The 15804-nt window shown below is 37.1% G+C and overlaps 1 protein-coding gene across 1 annotated transcript in view; it reads right to left on the bottom strand.

Moving 5' to 3' along the window:
• LOC136043789 (probable ATP-dependent RNA helicase spindle-E) overlaps positions 1-15804 on the bottom strand; it is a 129743-nt gene that overhangs the window by 85759 nt on the left and 28180 nt on the right. The window contains exons 5-6 of the mRNA XM_065728706.1: positions 13831-13992; positions 2179-2384 (exon numbers count right to left, since the gene is read on the bottom strand). Of these exons, the coding sequence (XP_065584778.1) occupies positions 2179-2384; positions 13831-13992 (368 nt within the window). The remainder of the gene's footprint in view (positions 1-2178; positions 2385-13830; positions 13993-15804) is intronic.

Below are 15804 nucleotides of genomic sequence, written 5' to 3' on the forward strand. Positions count from 1 at the left end.
GTTAATGCCAAGGCTAATTCAAACACTTAAACAACATTTGAATATCATGAATTCCAAAGAGAAAAATTTACAAACTAAAATTTACGATCACTGAAAAATTTTCAAGAGGTCTCTGTAAGGTATTAACTCAACTGAGAGCCTCTTCTCAGGTCTCAATCAAATATTTATTCAACGTTGGAATTACCATTAAAATTACCAACTTAATTACCATTAGAATTACCAACCAATTACCATTAGAATTGCCAACTAAAACTTATCATTAACGGGGAATTTATTTAAGGTCTCTGTAAGGTGTTAACTCAACTTTGCCTCTTCTCAGGTCTCATTCAACTACTAAATCAATGTTAGAATTACCATTAAAATTACCAACTTAATTACCATTATATTATGGTAATTATATGAACTATAACTTACCATTACAAGGGAATTTACTAAAGGTCTCTGTAAGGTATTAATTCAACTGAGAGCCTCTTCTCAGGTCTCGTTCAAATACTTATTCAACGTTCAAATTACCATTAAAATTACCAACTTAATTACCATTATATTAATCAACCAATTACCATTAGAATTACTAACTAAAAATTACCCTTACGGAGTAATCTATTAAAGGTCTCTGTAAGGTATTAACTCAACTGAGAGCCTCTTCTCAGGTCTCATTCAAATACTTATTCAACGTCGGAATTACCATTAAAATTACCAACCAATTACCATTAAAATTGCCAAATAAAACTTACCATTAACGGGGAATTCACTTAAGGTCTCTATAAGGTATTAACTCAACTTATAGCCTCTTCTCAGGTCTCATTCAAATACTAAATCAATTTTAGAATTACCATTAAAATTACAAACTTAATTACCATTATATTATGGTAATTTATATGAACTAAAATTTACCATTAGGAGAGAATTTACTAAAGGTCTCTGTAAGGTATTAATTCAACTGAGAGCCACTTCTCAGGTCTCGTTCAAATACTTATTCAACGTTAGAATTACCATTAAAATTACCAACTTAAGTACCATTAGATTAATCAACCAATTACCATTAGAATTACCAACTAAAACTTACCATTACGGGGTAATTTATTAAAGGTCTCTGTAAGGTATTAACTCAACTGAGAGCATCTTCTCAGGTATCATTTAAATACTTATTCAACGTTAGAATTACCATTAAAATTACCCACTTAATTACCATTAGAATTACCAACCAATTACCATTGAAATTACCAACTAAAATTACCTTTAAGGGGAAATTTACTAAAGGTAAGAGACCCTATATAGCACCCAAAACCTCGCCGACTTAAACAACGTTTTAATTTCATTAATTTCAGGAATAAAAATCACCCAACCAACACTTATCCTTACTGTAGAATTTGTCAAAGGTGGGTTACCATATGGTAACTTCTTTCTAGCAGTCTAATCTACATGAAATGAATTTAATTAAAAATACGTACTTCAAACCTTCTTCCCTAGCCTCATTCAAAAGCTTATCCAATTTTTGAGGTTCACGAATTACAGGGAGAGAACTCGATCAACTGAATATTTACCATTACTAGCTTTTACTAGAGTTGATCGCCATATAGTAGTTTGTCTTGCAACCTAGTCTACCTGCGATTAATCTGATCGGAAACACACAATTAGAGCCTTCGTCCCATGTCTTGGTCATATACGTATCATGATTTTGAGGTTCACGAATTCCAGGGAGAGAACTCGCCAAACTGAAAATTTACCATTACTAGTAATTACTAGAGTTGATCGCTATATAATCTTTTGTCTTGCAACCTAGTCTACCTGCGATTAATTTGATCGGAAACACATACTTAGAGCCTTCGTCCCATGTCTTGGTCATATACGTATCAAGAGTTTGAGGTTCACGAATTCCAGGGAGAGAACTCGACCAACTGAAAATTTACCATTAATAGCATTTACTAGAGTTGATCGCCATAAAGTAGTTTGTCTTGAAACCTAGTTTACCTGCGATTAATCTAATCAGAAACACATACTTAGAGCCTTCGTCCCATGTCTTGGTCATATACGTATCAAGAGTTTGAATTTCACGAATTGCAGAAAGAAAAATTAACGACCAAAAATATACTATTAGCGGGAAACTTGCTAGAGCTAGATCACCCTTAGCTTATGTCTAACACCCTAATAACATTGAATTCAATCATAAATACGTACTTCAATCGTTCTTCCCAAGCCTCGTTCAAATACTTATCCAGCGTTTGAATTTCGTTAATTCCTGGGAGAAAAATCAACACTGCTGATTTGTAATTTCTTTTTTCTCTTATCTCCATGATATCCAGGTAAAAAACGATTCTTACTGCTATATCATACTGTTCGGGCAAAATTGTTGGAACATCGAAATTGACAACACAAGGGTCGACCTAAAATAGAATGACATTTTTGATGATAAAATCAAATATTCAAACATATAAACTATTTAGTTCTGAACACCAAACACATGGTTCAAAGAAATACAGTTTCATACCTCGGAGGGAGCCGTCCAAGCCAAGTGGTTAACACGCTAAATTAGAGACCCCTTGTCCGTCAGTACAGAAGCTTGAGTCCTGATTCCGCCGGCTATTTGGTTTGAACGGGGGTCAGTAGTGTGACTCTACAAGTTCAGCCAGAGATTTCACGAGTAGTTTTGTCCCTCAAGCCGCTTCCCAAAGTTTTACCGGTGACATGGTTGTCATTGGCCCAAGAGCAACATCTCTTTACTATAAACAAATATGCAAAGGGAAGGGCCTTGAAACGTGTCAATCCTGCAATTTCATGATCAGTACTATTTTTCTCGGGCTTTCCTATGTAGTGTACTGTCCCGTTACCCAAAATTTCAACAGCAGCTCAGAGGTCTCCTGTTTATCTATTAATTTTATTATGGAACTCCCACCCTCCAGATATTCCTCATTTTTTCTGCAAAGGCACTTTCTCGTCGGGTTTTCCCTGTTAGTAATTTTTCTCTCTTATTTTTTAATTCTATCCTAATTTATATGTCTCTCTTCTCTTCTTTTAGAATCATTTTCAGGTTCATGATAAATCTCTTCTTAATCTCCTATACGTTAAACATCCTTCTGTTCAGTGGCCTTGTCTTGTCCCAGTGCTTCTATATTATATGTGCTTCATAAAAGTGCTTTATTTCTGTTTTGTGTGGCCCATTACAAGAAAACCTTCTTGGGCTTAGTAACACCTTTACGTTTAAAATAGTTTTTCTTTTAGTATTAATAAATTAATCAAATTGATTGACTGACAATATGTCTTTGGCAGATCGCAGTCCAGAGCCATGTAAGTTCGAAATTGCGGATTAAAGTCATTTTGGTTAGTAAATATTAGTTCTGTGAGCTTTAGGAGGACTACTATGACATTGGTAGCCAACAAGCTACGAAAAACATACGACAAAAGTTGGCTTGACCTTGGTTTGCTTATAGTAGAGAGCTTATGTACGTGGGTTTTATATATATTCCTTTAGAATTGACATCCGTTGTAAAGGTACATTTAACTATCTTTGTGTAAAGACAAAGATAAAGGAGCTGTTGTTGTTAGTTGTTGCAGTTAGTTGTTTAACTAAACGTGTAAAGGAGCATTTGAGAATCTTACATCATAAGAGTAGACAACTTCGAAGACTACACTGCCTTTCCATGACGAAAGTATGACAGTTCAAAATAGGGATGAAACCTTTTAATCGATAGTAAACAGATGTAAAATCTTTAACTGGATATTTCGAACACACATACAGTGTTCATCATCAGCAGTAAAACTGAAAGACATCAATAAAACAAGCAAAATTTATACCCAATAAACTAATTACATATAGTTTATTGCTCTTTTTTTCAATATAATAGCGGAAGCAAATCTTCTTGACCGTTTCGGTTCCTGTTCATTAGATTTATCTGACATATAAGGTGGACAGAGTTCATAGCTCTTAGGTGAAATGAAATTTACTTTATTTGACCTCAGTAAATCATTATAAATTGAATTCAATCCAAATTCACCTGTATCTCTGTTTATGGAATTATTCTTGAATATAATTTTTCTTTTAATTTCGATTCCCTGCAAATTTACTTTAAACCCTGGTCTCTAGAAATCAAAGAAACATTTTCAAAGAAAATAAAACGATTTGGATAATTATAAATATGTTCCGATGGAACAATGCTCAGGTTGGGAATTTTGCTTTAAGGCCGATGATATAGAATTATGATGTTGTAGTAATCTCATTTTTAAATTCTGGTTAGTCTAAAACAAAGTCTGGTTACAGTCTAAAACAAAGTTCTGCTTTTTATTTCCTTGGCACTATTTCCATTTTAAGAGCTTTCGGATTCATTCTGGAATATCAGGTCATTCTCTATCCTTTAATATGTAGAGTAAACCCTTTTATCTCGTGCTCGTTATGGTGTAAAACGAGGGTATGTTTTCTATTTTCTTGACACTATTTACATTTCAAAAGCTTTCGGATTCATTCTGGACCATTGGGTCATTCTGTATCCTTTAATATGTGGAGTGAACCCTTTCAGCTCGTGTTTGTTATGGTGTAAAGCAAGGCTCTGTCTTCTATTTTCTTGGCATCATTTACATTTCAAAGGCTTTCGAATTTATTCTGGACTATCGGGTGATTCTGTATTTTTTAATATGTGGAGTGAATCCTTTTATGTCATGCTCGTATTGGTGTAAAACAAGGTTCTACTTTCTATTTTCTTGGCACTATTTACATTTCAAAGGCTTTCAGATTCATTCTGGACTATTGGGTCATTCTGTATCATTTAATATGTGAAGTGAACCCTTTTATCTCGTGCTCGTTATGATGTATAACAAGGTTCTGCTTACTATTTCCGAGGTACTATTTACATTTCAAAGGGTTTCGGATTCCCATTTGGTCATTCTGTATCCTTTAATATGTGGAGTGAGCCCTTTTATCTCGTGCTCGTTATGGTGTAGAACACGGTTCTGCTTTGAATCTATGTTTATTAACAACACCCTCCAACTAACCATACCTCATTTACCACCTTACCTTATTGACTTTACATAGATACGAGTCAGCTTTCCTACGCCGATGGCACCCAAATTATGGCTGCTCATTGTCAGCTTTTACTAATTACCACAAAACACTTTTCATATTAGGTTCAGTGAAAAGGTAATTTCAGGCTCCCCTTTAGCAAAAACAAAGCTCTTTATTTTTGGTGGTTATGCTTTCTTTATTCAAATGCTCCAATATTTGCCTCTCAGAGCAAGGTCATAAAATACAGACCAGGGTTTACCAACAATAAAATACTTACAACTTGGCCTGATGCAACCCAAAAATACATCAGCAATTTTATCAGAGGTCAACACTACTTACCCCAATTCTGATTTTAAATCTAATACTCTCAAACGTAAAGAAACCCAATTTACTAGATAAAATTCACAATATGTGCAATACTGTTAGTCTTCAGTAAAGCACAATCATCAAACTAGTCTTTTGTGGGGAATTCAAGATGGAAGGATTTTTATGTAGCTTCATTTTGGCTTTTCTGACCCCAAAACATTTAGACCCGTCATTCCAAACATGGGTCACATGCCCGATCGATGGAGCAAGGCAATATTTTGGTGGGTAATCGGCAGGACATTCATCCTTCAGCTGAAACTTTAGAGCCTTAATTTTGAAAAATGCTTTTCATTTGAACGAATGACATCACATTCAAATGCATTTAAAGAGCAAAAAGATACACGATAGCGTTGAAATGACGTTATACATTGTATAAAGGTGTTGTATTCAGACAGTAGTTTTGATTAGCATAAAATATACCTGGGAAATACCCCAAAAACGATACCCAGTTGGTGGCCTTAGCGGTGACTTTGCTTTTTAGATAAATCGTCGACCAATCTATCCAAAACCAGTTTCTCCTCTTTTGCAACACTTATGATCATGATATTACTGAGCCACCAGTTTTAGCACTGCAGAATGGCCCAGTGGGAGGTCGGGTACAATTTCGATAGCTCAGAGTAGATCCATTTTTAAAGTGTCACATTTTGAAAGCAGCAACCTTGAAAGAGAATGCTGGGATTGCTGAAAGAAGCATTCAGAGAATGCTGAAAGAGAATGCATAGTCATCAACATCAAAAACCACTTGATAAAGACACATTACCCTGTCAACTCCAAAACTTAGAGAAAATCAGAACTTGAAGGATAGAAGGCAGATAAAGTGTCGAGCAGAGGCCTATTTTCTGTGAAACATCGGTCCATCTCATTCGTGAAGCGGTCTATCACTCTGAAGAACAGAGAGTTCCCGGAGTCTTATTGAACTGGTGGACTGACGTTGCGTTTACCAGTTGTTGAATTTGAAAGTCTTTAAGACGAAGGGAAATGGCTTGAGTTCTCTTGTTCCAAGCACTGGTTTTAGACTTTTTGAAACTTTGATTCCTGGATATCGTGTAAAGCCAAGAATTTGGATATGTTTTGGCTGAAGTTTTTGTCCGCTATTATTTCTCAGCTTTTGGAGTGTCTCGTGTGTCCCAGAAATCAGTGTATGTGCCTTTCAAATCAGTCGAATTTTTTGTTTGAAGTACCTCTGACAAACAATTTACAATGACTAAAAACTTTCTCCATAACATGCAAAGTTGAAAAAAAATGGCCCAGTTGATTTTAACAGTATTCTCTTTGTTGCACGCGCTGCCTCACCGTCAGAGCTATTAGAGACTGCGGCTAGCACAGCAACAATACAATCAAATCTGGCCTTTGCCTTGGAAATTGAGTGACATGCATAAAAACAGTAAGTCCGGACGATCCTCTCAAGCTCCAAGACTTTTTTTCCGCTAACACATTGAGATTCAACAAATAGTCAATACCAAGTGTTGCTGCATGATGTAAATACGTAGTCTTTGCACCACAGAGAAATTTCGAAACTTCGCTGATGTTTTACGACTGCACGCGTCGTAGAGATGGATAAGAGATTCTCGACTGCTACTGGAACCTGAAATGGGTTCGGGGATGCAGATCACTCGTTCATGTTGACCTGGGTCATTCATTTCCACTTGTTTCATAAAGATTGTCAAAGGTAGGGAAAATCATGTCCAGTAGTCCGACACTTTTGAGCACTGACATTATGGCCAGTTTCGTATGGGGAATTTTCGTAATTTTTCTTCCGGATTTTCACCGCAAATAAGTTTGAAGTTTGTTGTCCTTTTCTACTCGTTGTTTGAACACGAATTCACAACAACAAAAAAGATAAGCTGACACCTAGTTTACGACTGAACTGTCTTACCCGCTGTCAGAGATCATGACAGCGGGTAAGACAGTGGAGAGGAATCGTTTTACACACTTCTAAACAAGGTTGTCTAGTATCAGTATACTTCGGATTCTCCAAGACGAGGACAGAAGTAAGATTTCAAACCAAATCCATTGAAAAGTAACCGTAAAAAGTAACAGTAAGAAAAGTAACAGTGCTTTATAATGGCTTTGAAAACAAGAGCTAATAGCTCATATGGCACTTGTGACAAGGCAAGAGCTAAGAGCCAAGAGCTCATATGGTATGATCTCTAACAAAATTCTAAGAGCCAATAGATTGATTTAAAAAGAAAATCAGAGGCTTAATGCCGGTCGGGATTTAAAATAAGAGCTCTGATTCACGATGCCCTTCTAAATATCAAAATTCATTAATATCCGATCACCCACTCGTAAGTTATAAATACCTAATTTTTCTAATTTTCCCTCTCCCTTTAGCCCCCCAGATGGTCGAATCTGGGAAAAGGACTTTATCAAGTCAATTTGTGAAGCTCCCTGACACGCCTACCAATTTTCATCGTCTTAGCACGACCAAAAGCAACAAACTTGCCAAAGCACTGAACGCCTCCCCCCAACTCCCTCAAAGAGAGCGAATCAAGCACGGTTACGGCAATCACATACCTACGACATTTGCTTATTCTATCCACCAAGCTTCATCCCGATTCCTCCACTCTAAGTATTTTTCAAAAATTTCGATTTCCTCTCCAACTCCACCCAAAGTCAACAGATCTGGTCAGGATTTGAAATAAGGCCTCTGAGACATTGATTCCTTCTAAATATCAAATTTCATTAAGATCCAGTCACCCGCTCTTAAGTTAAAAATATCTCAATTTTTCTAATTCTTCCAAATTAACACCCCCCAGCTCCTCCAAAGAGAAGGGATCCATTCCAATTATGTCAATTACGTATCTAGAATTTGTGCTTATTCTTCCCATCAAGTTTCATCCCGATCTCTCCACTATAAGTGTTTTCCAAGATTTCTGTTTCCCTTCTCCAACCCCCTATGTCCCCAGATCCAATTCGAGTCGAAAATGGAGCATCTGAGACATAAGATCCTTCTATATGTTTCGATCACCGAGATAAAACAGTTTCATTAAGATCCGATCACATATTCGTAAGATAAAAACATCCCAATTTTCACGTTTTCTAGGAATTCCAGTTTCCCCCTCCAACTCCCCCCAATGTCACAGGATCTGGTTGGAATTTAAAATAAGAGCTTTAAAGCACAAGCTCCTTCTAAATAGCAAATTTCTATGAGATCTGGTAACCTGTTCGTAAGCTACAAATACCTCATTTTTCCGGATTATCCCCCCAACTCCACCAAAGAGAGCGGATCCGGTCCGGTTATGTCAGTCACGCATCTTAGACTTGTTTTTATTCTTCCCATCCAGTTTCATCCTGATCTCTCCGCTTTAAGTATTTTCTAAGATTTCCGCCCCCCCCCATGACGCCAGATCCAGTTGAGATTTAAAATAGGGGATCTGAGTTACGAGGTCCTTCTACATATGAAGTTTCATGAAGATCCGATCACTCCTTCGTAAGTTAAAAATACGTCATTTTTTCTAATTTTTCAGAATTAACACCCCCCCCCCCAATAGATAGGAACCGTTCCAATTATGTCAATCATGTATCTAAGACTTCTGCTTATATTTCCAACCAAGTTTCATCCCGATCCCTCCACTCTAAGGGTTTTCCATGATTTTAGGTCCCCCCTCCAAAAAAAAACTCCACCCAATGTCACCAGATTCGGTCAGAATTTAAAATAAGAGCTTTGAGACACGATATCCTTCTAAATATCATATTCCATTGAGATTCGATCACCCGTTCGTAAGTTAAAAATGCCTCTTTTTTATTTCCAGAATTACCCCCCCCCCCCCAACTACCCAAAACAAAGCGGATCCGTTCCTGTTATGTCAATCATGTATCTAGGACTTGTGCTTATTTTTACCACTAAGTCTCATCCCGATCCCTCCACTCTAAGTGTTTTCCAAGATTTCAGGTTTCCCCCTCCCAACCCCCCCCCCAATGTCCCCGGATCCGGTCGGGATTTAAAATAAGCTACAAATACCTCATTTTTCCGGATTATCCCCCCCAACTCCACCAAAGAGAGCGGCTCCGGTTATGTCAGTCACGCATCTTAGACTTGTTTTTATTCTTCCCATCCAGTTTCATCCTGATCTCTCCGCTTTAAGTATTTTCTAAGATTTCCGTCCCCCCCTCCCAATGACGCTAGATCCGGTTGAGATTTCAAATAAGAGATCTGAGCTACGAGGTCCTTCTAAATATGAAGTTTATGAAGATCCGATCACTCCTTCGTAAGTTAAAAATACGTCATTTTTTCTAATTTTTCAGAATTAACACCCCCCCCCCCCAATAGATCAGATCCGTTCCAATTATGTCAATCACGTATCTAAGACTTCTGCTTATATTTCCCACCAAGTTTCATCCCGATCCCTCCACTCTAAGCGTTTTCCATGACTTTAGATCCCCCCCAAACAAAAACTCCCCCTAATGTCACCAGATTCGGTCAGAATTTAAAATAAGAGCTTTAAGAAACGGTATCCTTCTAAATATCATATTTCATTGAGATCCGATCACCCGTTCGTCAGTTAAAAATACCTCTGTTTTATTTTCAGAATTAACCCCCCCCCCCCTCAAATACCCCAAACAGAGCGGATCCGTTCCGGTTATGTCAATCATGTATCTAGGACTTGTGCTTATTTTTACCACTAAGTTTCATCCCGATTCCTCCACTCTAAGTGTTTTCCAAGATTTCAGGTTTCCCCTCCCAACCCCCCCCCCCCCAATATCCCCAGATCTGGTCGGGATTTAAAATAAGAGCTCTGAGACACGATATCTTTCAAAACATCAAATTTCATAAAGATCTGATCAACCGTTTGTAAGTTAAAAATACTTCATTTTTTCTATTTTTTCCGAATTTACCTTGGTTAATACCAAGTGCCATAAAGACAAAAGCACAGGGAGTGAAAAATACAAGTGACCGGTCAGTCAGTCTCGCTAGTTCAATGTAGCACATATCTGAAATACAAACAGATATTAAATAAAAGAAACATGGTCTTTTTCTAAATCTAGGGGGCGAGAATAAGCGAGTATTAATTCGTTCTGTATCTCATATATCTATGCCGCGAGAGGCAAATATTGGAGTATCTGAATAACCAATGAAAGCGTTACGTCCTAAGATTTACCTGCTGAGTAAGATATCTATTCAACAAATCAAGCATATGTGAGCGTTTTTGTTAAAAGACGTAGATATTTCTAAAGAAGCATAGTCGGCCTAATTTGTCACAGTCTTTTCCAGTCATTATCTACCACCACGTTTCAAAACTCTTAACCCTTTGCGATTCTGTCGGAGGCCAAATCCAACTTCCCGAAAGAGAAGAAAACAAGTGTAATGACTCAACCTTTGACTAAGGAAAGAGTCTGTCCCTTTGGAGAGAGGATCGGAACCTTCGACATCGATGATACATCAACAGTAAAACTTATCCTCAAAGTTGTGGTCCCAAGCTCTCATCTTCTAAGGAAGTATTACAAACGTTTCCCGTCAAAACCGACGATCACACTTGGTTAGACCAAGAAATCAAAGCGCTATTCATGACCCACAGCAAATCTCTACTTGAACGGTGAAGTTCCATCAGCAAAACAGTTGCGCAGTCACACTGTGAAAGTAAATCGAACCGTTGGGAAAGAAAGTTCGGCCACTGGAACGCCCCTGAGGTAGACCGCACAAAAGATGGCTGGTTGTCATCTGCGGTCGACTCACTACCAGGAACATCGACCCCAAGGAAGCTCCAACCCTTGCCCAGGCCAGGACACTCTGGATACAAATAACGGTGCTGACCTTTAGTTCCCTCTACCCTGGAAACGTTGCCGAGCAAGAGGTGTAAGTCAAAGTCAGAAAGCATATGCTCATGATAAAGTCATGTGGAATGTTTAAATGGAAACCCCATTAATAGTAATTCGAGGACACAACAAGACGATGGGTCTTTATTGCCGGTTGCTGGAATAAACTTGTTTGCAGCACAGATGTATTCTACTTACCCATCATTCGATGAAGGTGATTCTGAAAGTGTCTCGTCTGAATTTTCCGACAAGCATATTGCATAGATACCCAAATATGCGGTTTGCAAGAAGCTTGAAAAGATGAAAAAGATCTGTGTTTCACATCCGGGTCAGCTGTTCGTCAAACTACTCGTCAAATATGTAATATTCCTAGCTAAATCTGTTAAGCTTATTATAAATCCGTGCATCAGTGAGCTAACGTTCCCACAATCCCACGATCGCGTTATTCCTAAGATTAAATACCCAAATTCCAGTGATGCGCTCCAGCCCATATCAATGAAGCCAAAAATAGCCAAAGTGACAGAGTTGTTCAAATCAGTGTGCCTATGCACATTTACCAAGGGATCTTGGTTCTGAGTGGGCGGAGATAACATGTGGCACCCCGTTTGACACTAAACTTGCTGCCCTACTGTTTTTAGCTGTTACTATGGTTTGCTTGGCAGCACTGAAGAATGACTGAAATATACGGATGATTTGTCTACTGGACGGTTTGCCCTGCTGAAATACCTCATTGAGAGATTTCATGCATAGTGACCTATAAGACAAATTCTAAAATTAGTACAGTTCAAATAGGGTTCAGATTAATGATAATAAGACCAGAGTACTGCGCTTCGGCCCTCTGAAAAAGGACATTGCCTACTCCAACCCCAGGTACTCTATCACTTCGACTGCAGTTATCCTTGGTGTGACATTAAGCGACGGTTGTTCGTTTAGTCCATACGGCACGAACCTTGTAAGAAAGGGCAACCAGGTAATGCGATCCTTAGTCACATCAGATGTTAGAGTAAAGTAAGATGTGCTAAAAAGCAATCGCTGCTCACGTACACTTGAGCAAACCTTCTGCTTGAATACGCGTGCTTATTTTTTGTGACCAAAAGTGCAAAACATCTCATCTCAAAAAGTCTCATATAAATATTCAAATTCAACCTCTCTTTTTGCGTTTTCGACTAGCATGAAAAAAAAATGGTGGTTCTAACAATATTAAAATCCAATATTTTCATCTAGAATGTTTCACAAATTCCCAACACATCTGTTGATGGCTCTTTCAAAAATTACCGTAAAAAATACAAGAATTTTCGTTGTCGATGTACTGGAAAAAGGGCAAAATCAATTTTTTAAAATCTTCCAAACGACCAAGTGTGTAACTAATGAATTTTCACTCACGGCTCTATGAATCCCAGTTCAGGTACCAGCTGACGTGCAAATTGGACCACTTTTTATTTTTGAGTGATAAACACCATTTTCTATTGTCCCTTGCACCCGCAGTCAACATAAACACATCACAAGGAAGAGCTAGGACAAGTGCGCTACAGGACCCAAAGTTTGAGTAATTTATTTGCTTCTTTTTTTTACTAGTGTGATGAATCCAATTTGGCATTTCCAAAGTAAATGGTAGCTTGAATTAGTTGCGTCTGTAGTTGTAACTACAATAGCTATTTTTATGAAATGGATCTCAAATCTAGATTTAGCAACAGGTAGTAAAATTTGCATATTCAGTACAATTATTTTTCCCACCAGCATTGATTTCTACTTTTCAATGAGCAATGTTAACCTTATCGTAAAAAAGAAACTACACCAGCCAGGGTTAATACCTTTTTTAGAATTAGAACATCAAAACACGTTTTAAAACAAAGAATGGACGGCCCAAGAAGAATTTAATTCGTCAAAATTATTTTCTTGTAGTAACTAGATAAAAGCGATTATTTTGTGAGCAACCACGGTAGCAATGGTCTTCATTGGAGCAGCTATTGTTAGAAGTGCTCCTGATAGGAGGAGTAGAGGTAGTGGTAATGGCAGTACTAGTCTTGGTATGCGTAGCACTCTCACCACCTGCAGTGCATTTATACTAATCTTATGAAATTTTGTTCTTAAATAGTACCTCGGTATTATTTTCAAAAAAAATTGTGTACACTTGCAATACTTTTTATTTTTGATCGTATCAAAAAATTTTATTTTTGATACGATTACTGTTTGTAAATAAGATCTTCTGACAAAAAAGAAAAAAGAATTCGACAGCTTCCAAATTGTATGCAAATTCTCGTCTTTACATATTCAAAACTTAAAAAGGATATTAGAGCTTATGAAAAAAAAAATAAAAAGGAGCAGAAATAAAGTTAGGAAATTGCCGAAGACAATGACATCCCTGGTTCCAGCTGACATTTGGTAAATAATTAACTTCGTACTTGATATTTCTATTATCATCCTTCTTTTCAGAAAGGGATTCTCAGACGATCTCCAAAGGCTATTTTAGCGAGTCTAAAGATCTAAATATGCAGTATTCACAGATTTTTTTTTTTTAGAAAAACTTCATATTATACAAAGTTTTGGCAAAAGAGACTGAATTTTTTTTTTACCGGAAATAAAATTTCAATTATGATCAGAAACAGAAGCAAAGCCAAAGCCCCCCAAAGGATTGAATGCGTTCTTCCCTACGACGTAAAACCATGACGTCAAAGTGAAATTCGACTCCTTTTAAAACCCAAATTTATACTTACACGCTTAAAGTCTTCCAAGTAATAAACACTAACGGGGAAATTGGTAGATACACTCGACTCAACACTAATAACGGGTGGTACATCGTAATTCCCGTCACAATTTGGTAATGTAAAATACGATACAAATCGGTCTACATTCATTGTTGCTGACATAAGCAAAACCTGGAAAAATTGAAAATACATTTAATATAAGAACAAATGCTTATCCGGCAGCTTGTCAATTAAAATACTATAGGCAACTAGGTGAATAACAACGTTAATCACAACACTCAACACTAATAACGGGTAGTGCATCGTAATTACCGTCACAATTTGGTAATGTGAAATATGATACAAATCGGTCTACATTCATTGTTGCAGACATAAGCAAAATCTGGAAAAATTGAAAATACATAAGGTAAATCTTTTTGAATAAGAACTATTGAATAATTGAAACTATTAAATAAAGCCTAATCCCTGACTTACTCATAACTGTACAATGGCTATAAGACAACCAAACATATGGATCGTCCAGATCCCAGAACTGTGAAAATTTAGGGGAAGATAACATAAAATATTTAAGATCAAAAATCTTTTTTTGCCGGACATTCGACCCTGCCTCTGCCTGAAGATTCCTCTTATGACACAACACCTTAGCCTTGTGTAGAGATTATAAACCATACAAGAGATATAAAAACATCGAAATAGATACAGGTTTTTACACCGTTTAGCACTTCGCATTGAACTTTTGGCTAATACAAGATTCATTTTGTAAGACTAAGAACGTTTTGAACTAGCCAGTCAGGTCGTTCACCCACCACAACTGCCACCTGACTAGCAAAATATCCTAATATACCAACTTCAAAATTGTCCTCTTTACATTTTAAACTTACTCTACCGACTTGATATCGAAATATTGCTATCTTGATTTACAATGAAGGTAGATGGCAGTGGGACTTCTTTAATAAAGATAATTCTGTGAACTAACATTAGAATATCGGGAGTACAGATACTGAAGGTGGTCATGCATTGTTTTGAAACGTGGGTGCTTCAAAAAGCTGAGAAAAATTGATAGGTGCTTTTGTTCCAGAGGTATTTTTTTATATTTGTTCCAGAAGTATTTTTTAAGGATAATTCCAGGTAATTTTTTAACTGACTAATATCAAACAATAAGCTGTACGCAACATGTGGTTTGATTCCATTTTCTAGGGTTGTAATTTTACGAATGAAGGATGACATCTTGCCGAAGATTGTACTTTTTTAATCATCCATCCGGCCCAAAAACATCAGGTCGTTATTGAATGCGGTCGAAAGAGTCCATCAGAGAGGATTTGAAGGACACTGGAACTCCATGGGAGGGATTAGAGACTGAAGCATTGAATAAATTACGGCGGAAAAGCTTGGTGGATTTCAGGTGGCTTGGTGATGCTGTGAGTTGCTAGTAGTAGTAGTAGTATTCTTAGTAGAGTACATTGATAAAATCAAGTTCTTAACAATTATAATGACATTTGTTGGTGGCATAAAAACTGATACTGCGCTTTGAGCAAGGATAAAAAGAATCCCAAACATATAGAAGTATAGAACATATAGAAACATAAGTATAGAAACATATAGAAGAAACATAAACGATATGGAAGTGGTGACATTTTGTAGAGGGTGCATGTGCATACAGGCCGAAACCTGTGATTTTGACAGAATTTTGGACTTCCTTTTTTCGGAAGTCTTGCTATAGAGCGCCTACAAACAGTGCATTAAAATATCAAGAGATTTTCCAATAACTGTTCGAAAGGACACAGGAATATTCACACAAGTCACTCAGACAGTAAAGCACATTTCTGTATAAAATAGTTGGTAACACAAAAATAAAAGGTAATTACGTACGAGTCGAACCTTTGGTTATTTTTTCTGAATAGTTGCCGTTAACAATTAAGCATTCGTCATAAAGTGTTATAATTTTTCCAGTGCTTGTTTAATAGTTTCTTCAAGCTCATCATC

The sequence above is a fragment of the Artemia franciscana genome, chromosome 2, assembly GCF_032884065.1.
Source record: "Artemia franciscana chromosome 2, ASM3288406v1, whole genome shotgun sequence".
NCBI lineage: Eukaryota > Metazoa > Arthropoda > Branchiopoda > Anostraca > Artemiidae > Artemia > Artemia franciscana.